The sequence below is a fragment of the Mercenaria mercenaria genome, chromosome 10 (assembly GCF_021730395.1).
Source record: "Mercenaria mercenaria strain notata chromosome 10, MADL_Memer_1, whole genome shotgun sequence".
Taxonomy (NCBI): Eukaryota; Metazoa; Mollusca; class Bivalvia; order Venerida; family Veneridae; genus Mercenaria; species Mercenaria mercenaria.
The window spans coordinates 76,035,592-76,060,699 of NC_069370.1; the positions used below are offsets into that span (position 1 = coordinate 76,035,592).

At 34.0% G+C, this 25,108-nt stretch overlaps 1 protein-coding gene across 1 annotated transcript in view; it reads right to left on the reverse strand.

Annotated features, from left to right (window-relative positions):
• The window catches only part of LOC123561090 (protocadherin Fat 4-like), a 143,449-nt gene that overhangs the window by 69,846 nt on the left and 48,495 nt on the right, over positions 1-25,108 (reverse strand). The window contains exons 10-38 of the mRNA XM_053517000.1: positions 23,993-24,154; positions 23,005-23,227; positions 22,425-22,555; positions 21,828-21,896; positions 21,340-21,498; positions 20,671-20,899; positions 20,221-20,351; positions 17,385-17,453; positions 16,603-16,770; positions 16,033-16,261; positions 15,598-15,728; positions 12,664-12,732; positions 11,713-11,880; positions 10,741-10,966; positions 9,560-9,684; positions 8,489-8,557; positions 7,852-8,001; positions 7,095-7,317; positions 6,454-6,584; positions 5,845-5,913; positions 5,113-5,271; positions 4,458-4,686; positions 4,027-4,157; positions 3,096-3,164; positions 2,264-2,431; positions 1,712-1,940; positions 1,150-1,280; positions 580-648; positions 84-251 (exon numbers count right to left, since the gene is read on the reverse strand). Of these exons, the coding sequence (XP_053372975.1) occupies positions 84-251; positions 580-648; positions 1,150-1,280; positions 1,712-1,940; positions 2,264-2,431; positions 3,096-3,164; positions 4,027-4,157; positions 4,458-4,686; positions 5,113-5,271; positions 5,845-5,913; positions 6,454-6,584; positions 7,095-7,317; positions 7,852-8,001; positions 8,489-8,557; positions 9,560-9,684; positions 10,741-10,966; positions 11,713-11,880; positions 12,664-12,732; positions 15,598-15,728; positions 16,033-16,261; positions 16,603-16,770; positions 17,385-17,453; positions 20,221-20,351; positions 20,671-20,899; positions 21,340-21,498; positions 21,828-21,896; positions 22,425-22,555; positions 23,005-23,227; positions 23,993-24,154 (4,284 nt within the window). The remainder of the gene's footprint in view (positions 1-83; positions 252-579; positions 649-1,149; positions 1,281-1,711; positions 1,941-2,263; positions 2,432-3,095; positions 3,165-4,026; positions 4,158-4,457; positions 4,687-5,112; positions 5,272-5,844; positions 5,914-6,453; positions 6,585-7,094; positions 7,318-7,851; positions 8,002-8,488; positions 8,558-9,559; positions 9,685-10,740; positions 10,967-11,712; positions 11,881-12,663; positions 12,733-15,597; positions 15,729-16,032; positions 16,262-16,602; positions 16,771-17,384; positions 17,454-20,220; positions 20,352-20,670; positions 20,900-21,339; positions 21,499-21,827; positions 21,897-22,424; positions 22,556-23,004; positions 23,228-23,992; positions 24,155-25,108) is intronic.

Consider the following 25,108-nt stretch of genomic DNA (forward strand, 5'->3'; position numbering starts at 1 on the left):
TTATGATTAGCAAAGTTGTTTTTATAACAGGGTAATGCTTCATAATATTGATAAATGTTATATACAAATATTTTACTCGTTACCTGTTTTCACATCAACTGTAAGATTCAGGTAAGCTGTATTTTTTGTATCATTTGCCTCTATTACAAGACTATATACTACGTCTGATACCATCTGTGGATCTAAGTTGTTCTGGAGTGTCAGCTCGCCGGTAATGGGATCGATACTAAAGTCATTGTTTCGGTTTCCATCTGAAAGCAGCCGAAATCATACAACTATGAATAAAATATAAAATGTGCAACAAAATATTGAAAATCAGTTTCAAATCCAGAGGTGCTTCGCTTTTTACAATAATTATGCGAAATTTTCGAAGCTATGACACAACAATTTCATTAGGAATGAGAATTACATCAAAATATCTACGGTCTGACACAATGTTATACTGATTCTGATACAATTTATAACCTATTATTGCATACACAGTTTACGTATAACTGTACACCTATAAGCAGTTAGTGCACAGTTACTATTTATTAATATTCATTTTAAACAAATCTCATGCTAAAACACCTAAATTACCTGTTATCGTATATGTCACATTTCCCACCGTGTCTATGTCTTCTGTAGTGGCATTATAAAGTATTGTACCTAGAAACAATACATAATTGTTTCTTTGAATAACAATTCTTTTATATACTTAAAAGTCAGTCTTATGATAACATGTATACATGTATCTTTAAAGCTCAGAATGTTGATGTATCAGTTATAGTTTTTATTATAATATCATGGATAAAATATTTAAATAGGTAATAAAGAAACAACACTATATCATTTAAATAATATCTATGTATCATGTATCTTAAAGGTTCAGAACATTGTACCAGTTATAGTTTTTATTATAATATCATGGATGAAATATTAAAATAGGTAATACAGAAACACTATTTGATTTAAATAATTAGTACCTTGATTAGGAAGACATACATATGATTACTTTTGTATCGCCGACGAACGTAACCCGAATATGGGTTATAGTTGTCAAGAAGTATTGAATATAAAAAATAAGGAAACCATATTAAATAGTTGAAATAATAAAAAAACACAAGAAACAACTGGAACATAATTAATCAAAGCAGAAAAAATACAAACCTAGTTCGGTAGTTTGCAGCACGACAAGGGACGTATCTGACGTAAATGTAGGCATTACGTCATTTACATCCGTTATAAAGACCGTTAGAGTTACTGTTGATGATAACTGGAATACGGAAGAGTCTGTGGCGCTATAAAAGTAAGTATATAATGTATTTACAAAATCATTAATTGCTATTTAAATTGGTTAATCCTTCTGCAAATTCTGAAATAATAAATAGTATGTTTGCAATAAAAATAATTGATCAGTTTCATCAATTAATTTAAACTTCTTCAAGAGGATGAATTTGATCGCTTGTGTGTCACCGACATGTTTATTTTCGGGTGTCTTATGAGGATGCATTAGTCATCACAGGAGCGGAGTTTGAACCCATAGTCTCCGTACAATGATATCTTGAGGAGAAGATAAGTTAAAACATCTATTTGTTTCAACATGTGTAACAATATAATTATATCATTTGAACATACTCTTTTTGAATGATGCTAACTAATTCGGTCTAGAGAACTAGATAACAAACATCATTTTCATTGCTCATCAATTAATATCATAATGTGTACTCACTTTATAACAACTGTGTAGTTTTTGGTTATTTCAAAATCAAACGACGTGTTAGTAACTATTGCATTCTCAGTACTGATCTCAAATGTATCCGGAGAACTCTGCGAAACTATTGTAAATGTTGTATCTTCGTCGCCATCTGCATCAGTTGAATTTATTGCCCATACAGTGTATGTACCGGTTGTATTGACATCCTCGCGAAGATTTATATCGACGGCATGCACAACTGGAGCTGAAAGCAAAAAGAAAAATTGAATTTTGTGCAAGTCACTATATGACCTTGTCTTTTAACGCTATTACAAGTATCTTAAACTTAGTGGTTACAGAACATATAACGATAAATTAAGGTAAAATGTAACTAGAAAATGTTTCCGATAATAAAACTGTATTAATGCTTTTTCGAATGAAGAAAATATTGAAATTGTTCTTTTACAAGAAATTACTTTTTTCTATTATTAACCAGTATATTTCAAAACCATGCTATGCTGGGTTTGAGGTAAAAAAGTATTAATCAGTTAGGAACTAAAAGTGAGAACAAATATTATACTAGTGTACCTGTTTTAACACTGACAGTGAAATTGAGTGTTGCTGTGTTCACTGAATCATTCGCTTGTATAACAAGGTTATATGTTACATTCTCTACTGTAGTCGGACTTAGTGCTGACTTTAGAGTCACACTGCCGTTGTCTGTATTGATTTCAAACACACTGTTTGGATCCCCGTCTGAAATAACAGTATCTTTATTTATACTATTTATATAACAGACATAATTTTTGTCTATTTAGCATACTTTTATAATAAATATTGCACTTTGTTTAAATAGTTATACATCTAGGAAAAAAGAGAACTCGGTAATGCGTTTTTCTCTATAAAACAAAGAATTCCACACAAATGATCAAACAGATGAAAGAGTGTGAGACAGTTACACATATACTTCGGATTTAGCATTTTCGGCTAGTGCAGACCAAGATCAGACTTCATATCCGTGAAGGCAGATCATAGTCTGCTCTGTTCTCTGTTCAGTCGATAAATTTCAGAAAACATTCCTTGGAAGTGGCAATGCCAAACAGAATGATGGAGTAGTCCATTTTAGAAAAAAACAGTAGGGTGAAGGTAAACTTTATTCTCAATTCAGTCTTGTTGAAGTTCGTTGAATAGTTTCTGTAACCATAACGATTATAATTCAACGTATTAACCTATTGATGCATCAGAATGTAATTGTTACAATATATCTACCAATTTCTGTAACCAGAAATATCAGAATTTAATTGTTACATTAAATCTACCAATTTCTGTAACCAGAAATATCAGAATTCATTTGTTAAAATGTATCTACCTATTTCTATAACACTAAATTTCATTATTCATTTGTTATAATGTATTTTACCTATAATTGCGTAAAATACTGTTCCAATTGTGTCTATGTCCTCTGTTGTGGCGGTGTAGATAACACTCTCTAAATATAGAACAGGCAAATAATGATAAAATAACCGAAATTATATATTTGTTTGTTTCCAGTAAATATCAAACTGAGAAGTGAGATAATTTCAAATATATTCATGAGCGCGTAGCGCGAGTGAAACTGTGAATATTTTCTCACATTGTTGTGAATTAATCTATACTCATAAGAAAAAAAAGACAAATTTTGTAATTATTTCATGCTTATTTACGTTGCAATATCCATTTTGTAACAAATATTAATCTCAGCCTGGGAAACAGGCGCGCATAAACGAACATGACGTTAGAAGTACGCACACGATGCAAAGTTTCATTTAGTTTTATTTTTTGCTGCATAACGTCATGAAGTTCTCATTAAGTAAAATAATTTAAAATCAAAAATATACTATAAACAACAAAGTTCGACCACAATTTTCATCCTGTTCTAAGCAAATAATTTAAACTGTATACACAATAAACAAGAAGATAGGCAAACCTCTATCATTTACAGTGAGTCATATGCAGTGAGTCATATGGATTACATCTCACTGATAAAACATAGTATTTGATCAGTTAACATAAAATACAATTGATTATTCATTTCAATTCACAAGACGAATAAATCATTTCATTACACATTTGCTCTCTATCGAAGCACGGGTAATACATAAATATAAATGTTGTTTGTAAAACTTTGTTGGTTACCGCTAGTGTTTTACAACGAGTCTATGTAACAAACTTATAAAAACTTGTAAATTGTGATGAAAACAAGCACCAGTTTTAAAACGTTTGAAACGTCATGATTGCATTTACTGAATTGTAAAAATAATCTCAGTAATTTTTGTTGCGTAAGAACAGTCAGTACAAACAAGAACACGAACCAATATTTGTACTTTCTGGAATCTCAGTGGAATTGGCAGACGTAAATACTGGAGTTTCATCGTTAGCATCAACTACGGAAACTGTAAATTCTGATGTTGACGACTTTCCAAATGGAGAGGTATCAGTTACGCTGAATATATATATTGACATTTTATTAATTTCATTTAGTATTATCAATCAAGATATTTGAAATTAATTTTTAACTCTGAATTTGCCAGAACAAAAGCAAAGTGTATGATCGAAACAAAATTAACAATATCTTTATCAACATCTATAGTTTCACAAATTAAATAGTCTTGTATACCTACAATTTTAAAATTTTAAAGTAGAGGACAAGCTACATGTAATGTTCTCTGTCTGCTCTTTACCGTGTCTACTTTTATAATAATTTTCTCCGTGTTTCGGTCGATGTTAAAGTGTTGTTACTTACCGAACGGTAACTGTAAAATTCTTCACTGACTCGTAATCAATGGAAACATTAGTGACAAGTTTTGTATTATTTTCGTTTATCTTGAATGCGCCAGGTACACTTTGATTAATGATTTCGTAAACTGGATCAATATCACCATCAAGACCAGTCGAGTTCAACGTTATTATATCAGATCCTATAGAAACGCCTTCAACAACTGTAACTTGATCAGGAATTACCATAACAGGCGCTGAAACAAAACAAAGCTCAACTGATACAATGTTAGCGAAGTTTAAACTTTAGAAGAAAACGATTTATTATACTATTCCATTTTGTAACACCTATGTAAATTATGTTTTTGTCACTTTATTTGAAATAATTGTCCTGTTTCTTTTGCGTAAGGGTTGTTCAGAACAATTCTAACAAACTGCAGGATATGTTTTAGTAAGCGGATATTTTGGTTTCAAAATATTAAAACGGAGCCGTCAGAATAGTAGCTGTGTATTAAATGAAATGCAATGTTTAAAAGTACTGCAAGATAACTGATTATGTGTTTATATCGATCTGAAAATTTTAATCCAAAGGAACAAATACATTCCCATCTCTTTATTGAGATATCCATGTCTCAAGAAATTCGACACTTTTAGCCAAAACTAAATAAAACGTACAGTAATACCTGTAATCAGTGCAAATGTTACATTGAATGTCGCAACGTTCACAGTATCATTAGCCTGTAGAGTAAGTACGTGTGTCAATGTTGCAGAAGCATTCAATGCTGTAATAAGTGTGACGTTACCACTGACATCATCAATCTCGAAGATGTTGTCATTTCCGTCTGTGTAACGATATTGAAGAAATTAATAATTACGACGCTGGATATATTTTTAAAAGTGCTAAATTCTTAGCCAGTTTTGTTTTTCTGTCTGAAGCATACGACATGATAAATCATTTTGCAATGTCACCGCTTTTAAATAGCACAAAGGTACATGTTAAAGTAAGTGTTATCATAAAATATAAGTAGAATTAAATTTGCAGTTTCGGCAAATACATTCCTTTTGGCAATGTCATACGGCCAAGAGATATTGTAAAATTGACGATACTGTAACAAAATAGAAAACTAACACATGCATCAAGATACATTATATCACACGTTTAAGATCTGATAACAAAAGCAGCTTTATCATTCACATTTGTCTTAGATATCAGCCAAATGTATTCACGACGAGCTTAGTAATAGTGTGGACAACATAATAAAAAGTTGTCCTTAGATTTAGCATAACTTCGAATACAACATTTACAAATTTATCCTAAGATGTTTGGTGATATTCTTGACAAGAACTGTTCACGATCTCCTGTTGCATTAACTAATACTGCAATATATAGTTATTTCACGTGTGTAAATAATTACCTATTATTGTATAGGATGTAGAACCTACAGTGTCCTTGTCAGTGGTATTGGCTATGTACACTATTGTATCTATAAATCACAAATTTATGTATTTAAAAATCATAATCAAAACATGAAACAACTATGGCTCGTAGGTGCTTCAAACGACAAAGGAATACTTGTAACATCGGCAGAATGGCATACATATACTCAAAACTAAACAGAAATAATCAAAATTTACAAGATGATATAAGTCGTTCGAGAGGATTTGAAAAAACAAACAAAAACAAATGAAAAAATGTGCATTTAATCTAGGGTGTCTGTTTTACAAAATGGTCTTTTAAAACTCAAACCGAACCCGCAATACTTTCGTTTATGTCGTGCTGGACGACACGACCTGTGTTTTTCCGCTTTTTACTTTGTAAATGTTACTTAATTAGTTTGTGTTATATATAGAAATATGTAGATTAATCTTACACGAGTTATTAAGCATAAAAGCTTTCTTACTGACGCGTACAGTCATATAGTACCAACAATATGCTAACATGAACAAAGGCAGATATATACATCGCAGGAGACATCCGCATTCAGATGACTTTATAGATATAAATCATAATTGATTACACATACTTAAAGGAGTATCCTCCTGCAGCTGGACCCTAGCGCTTGAAGTGAATTCTGGGGTTACGTCATTTTCATCTACAACAGATACCGTAAATGTGGCTGTTGATGATAGTTTCAAAGATGACTTATCTGTTACCCTGGAGAAACAAAACAAAAATAATGTTTTAAAACTTTTCAAATTTATTTCTTTGACAAACAATGAAAAAGACTGGAGCAGTTGATCGCAAGTACAAAATGTTATCAGATACAGGAAACATATTGATAAATAATTCACTTTGTGAAGACTGATACTGTCACACTGTTATGTAGACAAACTAAAATTGAAAATCAAACATCTTGTAACTAGGGGACAGACCCACTTTCGTCTTGTTAAAGAGTTTCAACTTAGGTCAACTCTGCTTTAAACTTCATTTCTGATAGAGATAGTGGACATGGAATTTCATGTTACAGCAAAGTAACATTAAACATTTTCTTACACGACTTCATAATATAAATCCAACGCATTCGACCTTTGAACAATGATTGATGATCTGCCGAAATAAACTGACTTAACAGATGAAACCCTGCTAGAGATTAAACAAAAAGAAGTTCTTGCGAAATCTGCCAAACAAATACTACTGTCACATAAAAAATAACAAATTACTTACTCCACTTCAAAGGTATATATTGTGTGCGATTCAAAGTCAAATGATGTATTGGTGATAACTGATGTATTTGCGTCATTGATATCGAATATTCCTGCGTCACTTTGATTTACAACAAAGTATACTGGGTCAACATCGCCGTCTCTGTCAGATGATGTTAAATTCCAAACTGCACCTGGTTCATTGTTCTCCGTGATGTTAATTTGGAATGCATTAATTACTGGCACTGAAAATATATATTGAATAAACTCAAATCAAAGAAACATACAAAATATGTCCTAAAACCATACTAATACCCCAATATCAAGCAAAAAGAACCATACATATTATCCAGCTTAGCATTTCGAGCCAGATTGAAAAAGGAAATACTTGCACGCTTACTGTATTATTATTACTAGTAAAACAGACACTTTATTTTCAACATGTATGAGCACAATTAATTCTTAAAGCTGATATTCTTTTCCTTAAACGATTTCCAACATACTTCTTTTCCATAGACCATTGTTAGAGTGTATACTGGTGTTAGACTAAGCCTCGTATCAAAGTATTTCGTTAGAAATGCTGGAGTTTCTATTCACCCAAAGATCTCTTAAATTTGTTCGTTATTTTTACCTATTCCAAGTGTTTAAGGATTTCTAAAATACAAATTCGCTAGAGAGAACAGCAAAGGATTGCGCTCCTTAATAATCCTTCTTAGATACAAGTTCCTTACAAACCACAAATGAACTGTTATATCCTTTTCAATGAAATATAGACTTACTTGTCTTCACGTTGACAGTTAAATTGAAGGTTGCCACATTAATACTATCGTTGGCTGTAATCTCAACACTGAATGATGGGGTTGTTTCAAAGTCTAAAGCATTGTCTAACGTCAGAACTCCTGTGCTTGCATTCAGGCTAAATTTGAGATCTGAAGGTAGTAAAGATGACATTTCAAAGTAACATTAATGTTTTTAAAGTTCTAAGACGAAGGTTTTACCGTTTTTTTCACCTACAAATTATAATACCACATTTGATTTAAGGTATGGGACCTGTTATGAGACTCGGCAATTTTCGAGCGAGTACGTATTCTCTAGGTAAATTCGACATTCTTCGGACGTAAATGTGGCTCAATGGGTGTATGAATTTCCGTTTAAATTGGAGAATGGCAAAATCAAATAATGGATACTACGTAATGCACCTATTGTCATTGTCCACTAACCTAAGATGCACTGTATTTCGAGATTTTTTTATTAAAGCAATACAAAAGTATAATTTTGAATTGTTTCACTATCATACATTTAATAATATATATTCATTTTTATCTATAATTTACATACTATTTTTCAAAAACAGAGAAAGGTCTAAAATTAAAGAATCTTATAAACAGAGCGGGCAATAAGTCAAATCAGAATTACCCGTAGTTGAATATTCTATCATTCCTACAGTGTCCGGGTCTATTGTTGAAACAGTGTACACAACTACTCCTGTAAAAGTGAGAAATGTAACAGATTTTGTGAAATTACAATAGCTGTGTAATGGTTCAGCAGAGAAGCTCTCTAAAAATGTTCATTATAGCTGAAATAACGTTACTAACTTGCACAAACATAATACAAAAAAAGATCGTGTCGATACTTATATAGATACACTGCCTTCAAATGAAATATGTCTTCAATCAGGGCTGTTATATTTCGATCTTCTCAGATCGTTCAGCACGACTTTTATGTCGTGTTATTGGTACTGTTTAGTTTCTTAACGTGACCATTTCGGCATGGGTGGTTCCAATACTCCCGCTTTCATAGCCTTGGGTATTGTTTAATCACCCCTTGGATATGGTGTCTGCTTTTTAATTTTGTCTTTTGACAGTTCTTGTGATACGCAGGCTCCATAACCTCAGATCCCCTTCCTAAATTCCAGTTGGTTTACCTCTGCCCATTGTTTTCTCGTTTGGGGCAAACCCTTTACTTTATCTGGGGACCAAACGCCGCTCTTCATGGAATTACACTCCTCAATACGTGTATCATTGAAGGTTCCATGTTCACCGCCGTTTGATTACATCTGCGAATGTCTCTAAATTGCTTTTTGTACTTTTAGCATGTGTAAATGTTGAGTTCTGCTCAACCCGGGGCTAGAGGGCGTAGACGGTAGCATGCATTTCCAATACCGTCCATGAACAGGCTCAATCAAACCGAGCCTGAAACATTTTCGTTTTTGTCGTGTTGAGCGGCCTGTGAATTTTCCACTTTTCTCTATTTTAATGACGATTACATGATTTGAGTCAGTTCTGTTCTACCAGCTGTTTGTTTAATATGTAAACGAACATTTCAAGAGATATAATGCATTCTTTCTAAAAAGTGCATGTCATTTCATTTGCTGACAATTAACACTATATCTATCTAAATGTAATAATATTGTTGTTTATATTTCATAGATTTGCCTACCAGTAGAGCTGATGTTGACATAAAGTCGACTAAGATAAAAATACGAACCAAGTTTTGTTTCTTCCGACAGATCCAAGGTATTGTTACTTGTAAACATGGGAGTCACGTCGTTTTGGTCAAGGATGGATAGAGTAATTGTATCAGCAGACGACAATCCGTGTTCATCAGTAATACTGTCAAAATCAAAAATAAAGCACTAATCTACCTTACAAAGTGACGGATTAATTAATGAAAGTGTGAACGTATATTATCTTGTCAATCTTTTCAGATTTACACCTCTTTCTCTAGTTTTGATTCTCGGAATGTATACTGTAAAGTTTGTTGGACGTGTATATATGCGTGAAAGCAGCGCTAAATCAACGTATCAAATGCATCAACTTAATTGTTTTTAAAGAATTTTGAGCACAATAATATGAAACATTACCGTTCGTCAAAACACAGTACCATATTTGCAGTTAATAGAATACAGGCAACTGTACGCTCCTTTTCTTTAAAACCTAACATTTTATTCCAAACTAAAATGTAACAATTGTTTTTGGCGCATACAATTAACATGTCTGAACATGTCCTTTACTATATTCTTTCTTCTTTGTATATTCATTCTGTCCTAAAGAAATACTGTTTTACTACTGTTTTACTACGGAATGTGTGGGGCCTCCGTTGCCGAGTGGTTAAGGTCGCTGACTTCAAATCACCTGACCTTCATCGATGTGGGTTCAAGCCGCAATGGAGGCGTTGAATTCTTTATGTGCGGCTTACGGAAGGTCGGTGGTTCTACCCAAGTGCCCACTCGTGATGAAATATTCCACGGAGGGGTACCTGGGGTCTTCCTCCACCATTAAAGGTGGAAAGTCGCCATATGACCTATCATGTGTCGGTGCGACGTTAAATCCAACAACAAAAAGAAACAAACAAAAAAAAAACTACGAAATGTATTTACACAACCATACAGCGCTACTATATGTTCTTTCTTTAATGAGTTTTGGTCTTGAAACTATGCTGCTGGTCCTTTCTCCTTGTCAATAAGGTTTATTTTTACAATTGTAATTACGGTTACAATTGTCTGAAAAGTCTTAATCTTAAATAATTTCATATACAACCTTACGCTTTTGTACAATGTAACAGGGTCACTAATATCGTACTTGTACCAGAGCCATGTTAATGGAAGTATTGTTAAAAGGCGTAATAGAATGATTTAAATATACCTAAATAATCACTTTACTACTAACCTTATGGTTGCTGTGTAATTTTTTACTGTTTCGTAGTCTAATGTCACGTTCGTTTCTAGGACTCCATTCGTAATCTCGAATGTACCAGGTACACTTTCATTGACGACGGCAAATGTGTGATTCTTATCACCATCTAAATCAATCCATTCAATAGTCCAGACGTTGAAAGGACCACTTGTGTCAGTATTTTCTGTTACGTTCATATCAGTAACATTTAGATATGGCACTGTAAAACAATCACGCTTACGTGTTACTAAAATAAATTTTATTACGTTTATCAGGAAAGCAAGCTTTCGGTTTTAACCTACTGAAAAAAGTAGAAATATTTCAACTGAATGTCAGACTCATATTTCAATTTATAACATATTTGTCATTTCAATACTCAACTGTCTAAATTAAGTCTGATAAGGAAGTGTACTTAAATGATATACAGTCAAACATGACTATAAAGACCATCCTTGGGAGAGTCAAAATGTGGTCTTTATTGGGAGGTGGTCTTTATTCGCAGATATAAATACACTGTTAATGTTAAGATGGGAAACCAAAACATATGGTCTTTAGAGACAGCTGGTCTTTATTCAGAGGTGGATTAACACAGGTTTCACTGTAGTCATATTTCTGTTAAAATTTATGAGGCCTTCAAATATTGATAAACTGGTCCCAAGCCTTACAAGGAAATGATTTCTGACGAGCTTCAGCAATCGATTTCTGAGCACATCAGAAACAATTGCTGTGTATGACCGACACCCCTTGGCGTGTAGTCTATAGCAGTGCACTTCATTAACAAAACGAAATGTTATAATGGCATTATACGATCATCAAATTTGTGTTGTCAGTAACAAAGATAATTCGCTGCAGAATTGATACAAGTTCCCTGATAGAAATTCAAACACGCCATCAAAGGTATTATTATTAGCAAAATTTTTTTTCCTAATATTGATAAATGTTATATACAAATATTATACTCGTTACCTGTTTTCACATCAACTGTAAGATTCAGGTAAGCTGTATTTTTTGTATCATTTGCCTCTATTACAAGACTATATACTACGTCTGATACCGCCTGTGGATCTAAGTTGTTCTGGAGCGTCAGCTCGCCGGTAATGGGATCGATACTAAAGTCGTTGTTCCGGTTTCCATCTAAAAGCAGCCAAAATCATACAGCTATGGATAAAAATATAAAATGCGCAACAAAAAGTTGAAAATCAGTTTTAATTCAGAGATGCTTCGCTTTTTACAATAATTATACGAAATTTTCCAAGCTATGACAAGAACAATTTCATAGGAGTGAGAATGACATCAAAATATCTATTGGTATGACACAATGCTATAATGAATGTTATACTGATTCTGATCCAATTTATAACCTATTTTGCATACACAGATTTTGTGTAACTGTACACTTATAAGAAGTTAGTGCACAGTTACTATTTATTAATATACAATCTTACACGACCAGCAAATAACCTACATACATGTAGAGCAAAATCTATCTCGGGTTATTCTGCAATAAACCACTCGCTTGCAATGACGTCATCAAATCCAGGTGCGTAGCAAGGTCGTAAAAGTAGTTACCATTTTTTTCTAACACTTTTGATACTAGTATGTCGTGTTTAAATCAAACTAATGTGTGATTTATCGTAGAATAACCCGAGTTTTTCATTCTTATGCGAAACAATACGGCCTTCGTGATATATTGAACTCAAAACACAGGTTATTCTGCGATAAACCACGTTTGGGAACTTATTATTTCTTAATTTTAAACATGCTTATACACCAAAATTACCTGATTCTGATACAATTTATAACCTATTATTGCATACACACTTTACGTGTAACTGTACACCTATAAGCAGTTAGTGCACAGTTACTATTTATTAATATACATTTTAAACAAATGTCATGCTAATACACCTAAATTACCTGTTATCGTATATGTCATATTTCCCACCGTGTCTATGTCTTCTGCAGAGGCATTATAAAGTATTGTACCTGGAAACAATACATAATGTAAAATTGAATATTAATTTTTTATATGCTTAAACGTCAGTCCATTACTGCTCATGGACAGACTAAATCAAACAAAGTCTGCAATTTTCACTGTTTGCATTGTTCTCGGTGCTTCCGAGGGATCTACTTTTCAGATTATATTTACTTCACAACAGCGGGTGTTAAGTGCCGTGTGGCGGCCGTAAAAAGTCGCCCCGACTCCGTCTCAGTGTTGTTATATTTTCTGGTCCTTCGGGATCATTGATTTCAACTCATTTAGATTTGAAGATTGAATACTGCTTAAGCCGGTGCTAGGGGGCGTGGGCAGTGTTGCATTTTCCATTACTGCTCATGAACAGACTCAATCAAACCGAGTCTGCAATTTTCACTGTTTGCATTGTTCTCGGTGCTTCCGAGGGATCTACTTTTCAGATTACATTATGACAGCATGTATACATGTATCTTAAAGGTTCAGAACATTGATGTACAAGATATAGTTTTTATTATAATATTATGGATGAAATAATAAGATAGTTAATACAGAAAAACTATTTGATTTAAATAATTAGTACCTTGATTATGAAGACATACATCTGATTACTTTTGTTTGTTTGTTTGTTTTGGGTTTAACGTCGTTTTTCAACAGTATTTCAGTCATGTAACGGCGGGCAGTTAACCTTACCAGTGTTCCTGGATTCTGTACCAGTACAAACCTGTTCTCCGCAAGTAACTGCCAACTTCCCCACATGAATTATCAGAGGTGGAGGACTAATGATTTCAGACACAATGTCGTTTATCAAATAGTCACGGAGAACATACGCCCCGCCCGAGGATCGAACTCGCGACCCCGCGATCCGTAGACCTACGCTCTTACCTACTGAGCTAAGCGGGCGGGCTTGATTACTTTTGTATTGCCGACGAACGTAACCCGGATATGGGTTATTGTCACAAATTGACATACGGGCCTTATTTTATCTGTAGTGTAAATGCAGGTATTGCATCATATTTTTGTAAAATTTTGAGTTATTGAGGTAAATGTCAGATTTCACGCATAAAATACCTCTAATGTTTTTCTGTATTTCATAACTTAAATTTCCATGTAAATTTCATTAAATTCTGTTCAGTAATAGGAAAGTTGATATTTTATAAACTTCAGTAATTCATGTTTTTATCCCCAAAACCACTATAATGGCCTCAAATTGTCAATTTCAATCCGCGCCAAAGTAGTTAGATTCCCCGGCTATATCGTGAATCCCGTGGAAATACAAATAGTCAAGAGTTTACGCATAGGCCGTGAATCCCATGAAATTTAGTATTTGGCGGGACATTACCCTTTAAATAGACTGGACTAGATATGCCTTGCGCACACCACCTTCCGACATTATAGACGAATCTATGTCTGATTAATTGTTCTTGCTAGAAATTTATGCTCGATCGAGGTAAGAAATTTATTTGTTAGATTTTTGTATGATTTTTGCATTACGATTTTTATTTGGTAGATTTTTGTTCATTCTACAGAATTCTGTAACATTTACTTATCGGCACATGATTTTGGCTAGTTTCGGTATGTCAGGATAATTTATTAAATTTTTCAGACTTTTTGTAAATTATTTAGAAAGAGGAGTCTAAACGTTTCGTTTATATAAGATGTTAGATTTATACTGAAATTTGTATCGTGATAATTGTAAAGCACTGTTTCAAAAACTTATGTCAAACATTTTTGTTAATTATGGAACGCCATTACTGCATTGTATTGTTATGTATAAATCTATATGGCAAGTCTAGTACCATTTATGTAATATATTATTGTAATATGAAATTGTGTGCCAGTCTATTGCATATACATACAATGTCCGTTTTGTTTTATGACATAAGACATTATATTGATACAAATTATTGTATAACGTTTGATTTACATTGAATTTTGTTAATTTGCAGTTGTAAATAATAGCTGCAGTTTATCATTTCCGTATCTATAATGTTTCATCATATACTTTTCATATCTTTTTCATACTTTAACTTTAGTCTTTTAAGTAAGTAATTTTTGTAATAATGGAAGTAATTAGTGACGTATTTTAATCATGTGACGTCTGAACTTAGTAGCACATATATTTGTATAAGTAGCACGTATTATTTATGGGAGCCTACGGAGGTATGGTGTACCCAAAGGAGCAGTTTTATGCCCTGACTTATTTGTTTTGCTATGGTGCTTACCATATGTTATATATTTTAGCTTCTTCCGCCAGACGATTTTCCTGGTGATGTTATAACCCGGAAGTACAATGCCCGAGGTTCACTTGTTTTCACTCGCCTGGATGTGATTTTCCCAGCGCAGAGCTTTCGTCCCATGGTTGTGCCGTAAACCGCAAAGACGCCGATTTTTGTTATCCTCTGAAGTCAGCTCAGGGATGCAATCACCTACCACCACAGGGAGCCAATACGGAATCAACGTATTCACGGTTTAAAGGGACTTTATTTCAAGATACGTTTTGATATTGTTTGTGCTACTTAAAGTTCGCAATTAAATTAAAGAACTGTGACACGTCACTTTAGAATGGAACTGTAAGATCTTTTGTATCCGGAGATACTGAACTTTGATTTTTTTTCTTTCTTATAATCAGTTTTTTTTTTCATATCATCTATGCATTGTTAATAATCATCTTATGTAAATAAATTTGTAAATGTTGTAAAGGGTGTTGATTTGTTCTGATGGTTACTGTCGCCGGTACGGCCTTTCCTGTCACAGTTATAGTTGTCACGATGTATTGAAAATAAAAAATCAGGAAGACATACTAAATAGTTACAATAATAAAAAAAAAACACAAAAACAACTTGAACATGATTTATCAAAGCAGGAAAAATACAAACCTAGTGCGGTAGTTTGCAGCACGACAAGGGACGTATCTGACGTAAATGTAGGTGTTACGTCATTTACATCCGTTATAAAGATCGTTAGAGTTACTGTTGATGATAACTGGAATATGGAAGAGTCTGTGGCGCTACAAAAGGAAATATATAATGTATTTACAAAATCAATAATTGCTATTTAATTGGTTAATCCTTCTGCAAATTCTGAAATAATACGTGGTATTTTTGCAATAAAAATCATTAAACAGTTTTAACATTTTATTTAAGCTTCATCAAGATGATGATTTCGATCGCATGTGTGTCACCGACAAGTTTACTTTCGGGTGTCTTATGAGGATGCATAATTCATCACAGGAGCGGGGTTTAAACTTATATTCTCTGTACAATAAAAATCATTTTCATTGCTCATCAATCAATGTCATAATGTGTACTCACTTTATAACAATTGTGTAGTTTTTGGTTATTTCGAAATCAAACGACGTGTTAGTAACTATCGCATTTTCGGTACTGATCTCAAATGTATCCGGAGAACTCTGCGAAACTATTGTAAATGTTGTATCTTCGTCGCCATCTGCATCAGTTGAATTTATTGCCCATACAGTGTATGTACCGGTTGTATTGACATCCTCGCGAAGATTTATATCGACGACATGCACAGCTGGAGCTGAAATCAAAACGAAAATTGAATTGAACGCAAGTCACTATATGGCCTTGCCTTTTAATGCTATTATAAGAATCTTTAACTTAGTGTTTACACAACATATAACGATAAATTAAGCAGAAAGGCAATTATAAAATGTCTTCGATAATATAACTGTATTAGGGCTTTTCCGAATAAAGAAAATATGGAAATTGTTCTTCTACACGAAATCACATTTTTTATACTTTTACTAGAATCGGTATTATTAACTATTATATTTCAAAACCAAGCTATGCTGGGTTTGAGGTAAAAAAGTATTAAACAGTTAGGAACTAAAAGTGACGACAAATATTATACTAGTGTACCTGTTTTAACACTGACAGTGAAATTGAGTGTTGCTGTGTTCACTGAATCATTCGCTTGTATAACAAGGTTATATGTTACATTCTCTACTGTAGTCGGACTTAGTGCTGACTTAAGAGTCACACTGCCGTTGTCTGCATTGATGTCAAACACACTGTTTGGATTCCCGTCTGAAATAACAGTATCTTTAATTATACCATTTATATAAAAGACATAATTTTGGTCTATCTAGCATACTTTTATAATAACTCTTGCACTTTGTTTAAATAGTTATACAATTAGGATAAAAGAGAACTCGGTAAAGCATTTTTCTTCTATAAAACAAAGAATACCACACAAATGATCAAACAGATGAAAGAGTGTGAGACAGTTACACATGTACTTCAGATTGTGCTTTTGCGGCCAGTGCAGACCAAGATCAGACTGATATTTTTCTTTGTTTTTATATCTGTGCAGGCAGATCATGGTCTACTCTGTTCTCTATTCAGTCGGTATATTTTCATTGAATATTCCTTTGAAGTGGCAATGCCTAAACGAAATGATGGAGCAGTCCATTGTAGAAAAAAGAACAGTTTTGATGAAGTTCGTTGAATAGTTTCTGTAATGATAAAGATCAGAATTCAATTGTTACAACGTATTTACCTATTGATGCATCAGAATTTAATTTTTACAATGTATCTACCAATTTCTGTAACCAGAAATATCAGAATTCAATTGTTAAAATGTATTTACCTATTTCTATTACACTAAATATCATAATATATTTGTTATAATGTAATTTTACCTATAATTGCGTAAGATACTGTTCCAATTGTGTCTATGTCCTCCGTTGTGGCGGTGTAGATAACAGTTTCTAAATACAGTACAGGAAAAAAATGATAAAATAACCGAAATTATGTAGAGAATATGTGTTTGTTTCCAGTAAATATGGAAAATATCAAACTGAGATGTGATAAGATTTCAAATATATTCATGAGCGCGTTCCGCGAGTGGAACTGTGAACATTATCTCACTTTGTGGTGAAATAATCTATATTCATAAGAAAAAAAGCAAATTTTGGTTTTATTTCATGCTTATTTACGTTGCGATATCCATTTTGCAACAAATTTTAACCTCAGCGCGGGAAACATGCGCGCATAAACGAATATGACGTCAGACGTGTTGTGACGTTAGAAGGACGCACACGATATAAAGTTCCATTTAATTTTATTTCTTGCTGCATAACGTCATGAAGTTCTCATTTAGTAAAATAATTTGAAAACAGAAATATAATATAATACGGTGGCACAGAGGTGACATCCGCAACACTTTATTTATATTGTGGCCTCAACTTAGTAAATTGTGGCCATAATTTAGTAACTTGTGGCCACAATTTACTAAGTTGAGGACACGACTTCGTACATTTTGGCCACAACGTAGTAAATCGTGGCCACAACTTAGTAAATCGTGGCCTCAATTTAGTAAATTGTGGCCACAATTTGATAAGTTGTGGCCACAGTATAATAACTTGTGACCACGACTTATATCAGCCAATCGAAACTATAAATAGATGGATAGACGGACGGACAGATGAATAGATTGGATGGTACCTACCTGTCAGCACTTCCGGCCGTCTATCTATCTTCCATTCCTGTCTTACCCTTTGCAGTGACGTAGACGTTTTATGCGTCCATTTCGTATAGTTGCTGATATCTGCCGTTTTGCATTATCTCCCTGCGACCCTTTCGAGCGAAAACACGAGATTTAACGATTTAAATGCGGGGACGCAGGCTGAAAACTCTCTATTGAGTGGGGAAGCGGAGCGAAAACACGATAATTACCGGGGTCACGGGGTGAGAATTAGTAGCTGGTATGTCAGGGGTGGGGATCGAAACACGATAATTAACGGCCCTTAAACGTAATATTTCCGAACCGCGCCCCGACATCCAGTAACCAAATTTCACCCCGCGATCTTGTTAAACATCATGTTTCCGCTCTCTGCCCCCACTAAATAGCGAGTTACCACCCCGAACATCCACCATTTTAACTTGTAAATTACACGTGTTTTCGCTGGGCGCGGGTCACCAGGCGAAAACTCGTTATTAAACATTTAAGCAGTGCTAATTATCGTATTTTGCACCGCGCCCAAGACATACCAGTTACTGAATCGCCCTTGTGGTGTTTTGGCCTGCGTTTTCGACATTTTAACTTGCTAATTCTCTTGTTTTCGCTCGACGGGCTCGCGGGCTGAAAATATAATTCAATTGGGCAAATTGGCAGAATTTAGCATCCTTACAAAATGGTCGTGCATAAAAGTGTCTTCGTCCCTGCAACGGGTTAGAAAGGAATGGAAGATAGACAGACTGACAGAAAGACAAATAAATAGGTAGATAGGTAGGTACCATCCAATCCATCCGTCCGTCAATTCATCCGTCCATCGGTCCGTCCGTCCGTCCATCCATCCATCTATCTACCTTTTTTTTTCCTGTTTAACAGTTGCTGGTACGTAGACACTTTTTACAACTAATAATGGCAGGGCTTCGGAGTGATAACTCGCTATTAAGCGGGGGCGAGTAGCGGAAAAATGATAATTATCAAGATCGCGAAGTGGGATTTAGTAACTGGAATGTGGGGTGCGGTTCGAGAACACTACGTTTAAGCAGCGCTAATCATCGTGTTTTCGCTCCCCATCCCCGACATACCATTCTCACCCAGCGACTTTGTAATTATCGTGTTTTTGCTCCGCGTCCTTGCTAAAATAGAGTTTTCAACCTGCGTCCCCGCAGTTTAACTTGTTAACTCTCGTGTTTTCGCTCGACAGGGTTGCGGGGAGATAACGCAAAATGGCAGAATTTAGCAACCATACGAAATGGACGCACAAAAATGTCCATGTCACTGCAAAGTGTGATACAGGAAGGAAGCTAGACGGACGGAAAAACAGACAAATAAATTAGTAGGTAGGTACGTAGGTACAACCCAATCTATTCATCCGTCCGTCTATCCATTTATTTATCGTTTCGATTGGCCACTGTCGTGGTCACTAAGTTGTGGCCACAAGATACAAAGTTGTGGCCACAATTTAGTTTAGTAAGTTGTGGCCACAAGTTATTAAGTTGAGGCCAAGATTTACTAAGTTGTGGCCACAATTTACTAACTTGTGGCCACAATTTTCTAAGTTTAGGCCACGATCTACTAAGTTGTGGACACAATTTACTAACTTTTGGCGACAATTAACTAACTTATGGCCACGATTTACTAAGTTGTGGCCACAGTTTACTAACTTTTGGCGACAATTAACTAACTTGTGGCCACAATTTACTAAATTGTGGCCACGATTTACTAAGTTGAGGCCACAATATACTAACTTGTGGCCACAATATAAATAAAGTGTTGTGGATGTCACCTCTGTGCCGCCGTACTATAAACAACAAAAAATAAAATTTCAATTCACAAGACGAATAAATTAATTCATTACACATTTAAAACGAGTGTATGTAACAAACTTGTAAGAAACTCTCAAGGTGATGAGAACAAGCACCAGTTTTGAAACGTTTGAAACTTCACGATTCCATTTACTGAATTGTAAAAAATAACCTCAGTAAATTTTGCTGCGTAAGAACAGTACAAACAAGAACACGAACCAATATTTGTAGTTTCTGGAATGTCAGTGGAATTGGCAGAAGTAAATACTGGAGTTTCATCGTTAGCATCAACTACGGAAACTGTAAATTCTGATGTTGACGACTTTCCAAATGGAGAGGTATCAGTTACTCTGCATATATATATTTACATTTTAAAAATATCATTTAGGATTATCAATCTTTGATATTTGAAATTAATTTTTAACTCTGAATCTACCAAAACAAAAGCAAAGTGTATGATCGATACAAAATTAACAATATCTTTATCACCATCTACAGTTTCACAAATTAAATAGTCTTGTGTACCTATGATTTAAAAAAAAAAAAACAAGTAGAAGGCAAGGTACATATAATGACATATAAAGTTCTCTGTCTGCTTTTGACTGCGACTACTTTGATGATCATAATATTTTTCCATGTTTCGGTCAATGTTAAAGTGTTGTTACTTACCTAACAGTAACTGTAAAATTCTTCACTGATTCGTAATCAATGGAAACATTAGTGACAAGTTTTGTATTATTTTCGTTGATCTTGAATGTGCCAGGTACACTTTGATTAATGATTTCGTAAACTGGATCAGTGTCACCATTAAGATCTGTCGAGTTCAACGTTACAACATCAGATCCTATAGAAACGCCTTCAACAACTGTAACTTGCTTAGGAATTACCATAACAGGCGCTGAAACAAAACAAAACTCAATTGATACAATGTTGGCGAAGTTTAGACTTTAACAGAAAACGATTCATCATACTGTTCTATTTTGCAACATCTATGTAAATTATGTTTTTGTCAGTTTATTTGAAATAGTTCTTCTGTGTCTTTTGCGTAAGGGTGTGAAGTTTCCACTTTTTCTATTTTGTTCAGAACAATTATAACAAGCAGCAGGATATGTTTGAATAGGCGGACATTTTGGTTTTAAAATATTAAAACAGAACCGTCAGAATAGTAGCTGTGTATTAATTGAAATGCAATGTATTAAAATACTGCAAGATAATTCATTATGTTCTCATTTCATTCTACAAAATTCAACCCAAATGAACAAATACATTTCTTTATTTAAATATTCATCTCTCAAGAAAAACGACAGTTTTAGCCAAAACCAAATAATACAGTAATACCTGTACTCAGTGTAAATGTTACATTAAACGTCGCTACGTTCACAGTATCATTAGCCTGTAGAGTAAGTAAATGTGTCAATGTTGCAGAAGCATTCAATACTGTAATAAGTGTGATGTTACCACTGACGTCATCGATCTCGAAGATGTTGTCATTTCCGCCTGTGTATTGAACATTTATTGAAGAAATTAATAATTACGAGGCTGGGTATACTTTTGAAAGTGCTAAATTCTTAGCCAGTTCTTTTTTCTTTGAATTATGAGGCATGATAAATCATTTTGCAATGTCACAGCTTATAAATAGCACAAAGGAACATGTTAACATAAGTATGATCATGCAATATAAGTAGAATTAAGTTTTCAGTTTCGGCAAATATATTGCCTTTTTTGCAATGTCATATTATACAATCGGCCAAGAGATACTGTAAATTGATAATACTGTAACTGTAATTGAAAATTAATATGTATCAAGAAACATTATATATAATTACCTATTATTGAATAGGATGTAGAACCTACAGTGTCCTCGTCAGTTGCATTGGCTATGTACACTATTGTATCTATAAAAACAAATTTATGTTTTTAAAAAATTATAATCAAAACATGAAAAAACTCTGGCTCGAAGGTGCTTCAAACGACAAAGGAATACGTGCAACATCGGCAGAATGACATACATATACTAAAAACTAAACAGAAATAACCAAAATTTATAAGCTGATATAAGTCGTTCGAGAGGATTTGAAATAACAAACAAATGACAAGTGTGCACTTAGTCTTGGGTATCTGTTTTACAAAATGGTCTTTTTAAACTCAAACCGAAGCTGCAATATTTTCGTTTATGTCGTGCTGGACGACCTGTGGTTTTCCGCTTTTTATTTCGTAAATGTTACATAATTAGTTTGTGTCATATATATAAATATGTAGATTAATCTTACATGAGTTATTAAGCATAAGAGCTATCTTACTAACGCGTAATGTCATACTGTACAAACAATATGCTAACAAGACTAAATGCAGATATATACATCGCAGGAGACAAACACATTCAAATGACTTTATGGATATACATCATATATGATTACACATACTTAGAGGAGTATCTTCCTGCAGCTGGACCACAGCGTTTGAGGTGAACTCTGGGGTTACGTCATTTTCATCAACAACTGACACAGTAAATGTGGCTGTTGATGATAGTTTCAAAGACGACTTATCTGTTGCCCTAGAAAAACAAAACAAAAATAATGTTTTAAAACTTTTTAAACTTATTTCTTTGACAAACAATAAAAGAGACTAAAAGTAGTTTATCGCAGGTATTTATACAAAATGATATCAAATATACGAAAGGCTTCTTTATTGTTAAATAATTCACTTTGTGAAGATTGATATTGTCACACTGTTATGTAGACAATCAAAAAATTGAAAATCAAACATCTGGTAACTAGGGGACAGACCCACTTTCGCCTTGTTTAGGTAAACTCTACTTAAAACTTCATTTCTGATAGAGATAGCGGACATGAGATTTCATGTTACATCAATGTGGTAACTAAATGTACTTAACAGATGAAACTCTGCTAGAAATTAATTGAAAAGATGTTCTAGCGAAATCTCAGGTGAAACTTGATCCTAAAATAATACAACTATAACGTAAAAAAATAACAAATTACTTACTCGACTTCAAAGGTATACATTGTTTGCGATTCATAGTCAAATGATGTATTGGTGATAACTGATGTATTTGCGTAATTGATCTCAAATATTCCTGCATTACTTTGATTTACAATGACATATACTGGGTCAACATCGCCGTCTCTGTCAGATGATGTTAGATTCCAAACTATACCTGGTTCACTGTTCTCCGTGATGTTAATTTTAAATGCATTAATTACTGGCACTGAAAATATCAGATTGAACAAATTCAAACATAAAAGATATAAAACTTTATGTCCTAAAACCACGGTTATACCCAAATATCAAGCAAAAAGAACTACACATATTATCCAGCTAAGCATTTCGAGCCAGATTAAAAACAGAAAATAGTTGAACATGCAGTCTGTGCGAACTGGCAAAGAGAAACTGAGCATTTTTATCCTGTGGAATACAGGAGATACGATTACTATAGTTAAATATATTTTATTGTTATTACATTATCATTAGTGGTAAAACAGACACATTTTTGTTTAGCATATAAGAGCAAGACTAAATCTTTAATCTGATCTTTAATCCTTTTATCAAATGATTTTCAACATACTTGTTTTCCATAGACCAATGTATAGTGTATACTGGTCTTTAGTGAGCCTCGTATTGACGTATTTCGTTAAAAACATGCTGCGTATTTCTGTTCATCCAAAGATCTCTTAAATGTTTTCGCCATTTTTCTTTTACCTGCTCCTAATATTTAACAATTTCTAACATAGGCTGTGCGGCTTGTCAAAGAGAAATGGGGCTTTATCTTGTAAAATACAAGAGATACGATTACTATAGTTAAAACTGTATTGAGCAGCTAGCCATGACAGTGATTGCTTAAGGCAAATGGATGCTTCAAGGTCTCTATGTTCGCAGGATCCTTACCAGTGATAACATGACAGTAAGATTCAATTACCGATATTCAGTAACATTATGTAGAAAATTTCAATTCTCGAATTCACCGTATAATTACCTGTTATGACATTGACAGTAAGTATCAACTCCCCTACGTTGACAGTATCATTGGCCTGTAGTGTAAGGTTGAATTCCAAACTTGTGGTAGAGTTAAACTCTTTTTCAAGTGTCACAGTTCCGTCTGTTAGATTTATACTGAAAAAGCCGTCTGTGTTTCCATCTGGGAATTAATTGAAGGATAAAAGGTTATATTTGAACTGATTGCAGCTTTCTGGTGTCCAGTTTTAAAACTCTATATTACAAATTTATAAAATCTCGCAAGTTGGAATTACAAGGTAGATCCATGATATGTGCGTCTATTTTATACAGACTGCATATACACATTAATGTTTACACCAGAAGCTATATGACTAAGTTCCTGTTCAGAATTATCTTTTATCCATGGTGCTCTAAAGGAAACTACCAGACAGGTTATAAAATTTAGGAATACCTGACTTTCATATCAATAAAATAGCTTATTATGAATAAAAGCGTATTTAGAACCCTTTGAGCCCTGGACCGAATATTACGGGCGTTTCATTAATTACTGCCGGGGTGGGGGGTAAGTTTTACTTATTGTCAGGGGTTCTAATATTTTACTTAGAGTAGTCTAAAGCGGTATCAATAGAAGTTTTAAAATGTCAACTTAGATAATTAATAAGGCTGCAGGCCCGGTCCAGATATTTTTGATAAGGGGCACCAGCCTAGAACGAAGATGTCACCACCAAATCCAATAGTAAGGTATTGGAGGGTGCGTTTGCCCATTATAGTGAGGGGAAGGGGTCTGAAATACAGATATGAAATGGTGGCCTCTGGTGCATTTTAGGTCTAAATTTTGATGTAATGGAGGGTTGTTTCCCTCTTGATGGGGGAGGGGGTCAAAGGGTGCTCCCTGAAAATTTTCAAATAAAAGGTATGAAATGATGGCCTCTGGTGCGTTTCTGGGTCTAGATTTTGAAAAGAAATAATTCCTTTGCTAAAATAACAGGTTGCATCTTTGATAAGTATAGGCCACTTCTCAGCAAACTGCGGGGCGATGAGGGGGGGCGCATGGGCTCCCTTGGTCTGATTTGGTTATGGGCCTGAGAATGGCATCAAACGACTGCTCTGACAGAAAGTTCAGAAACAACTTTAG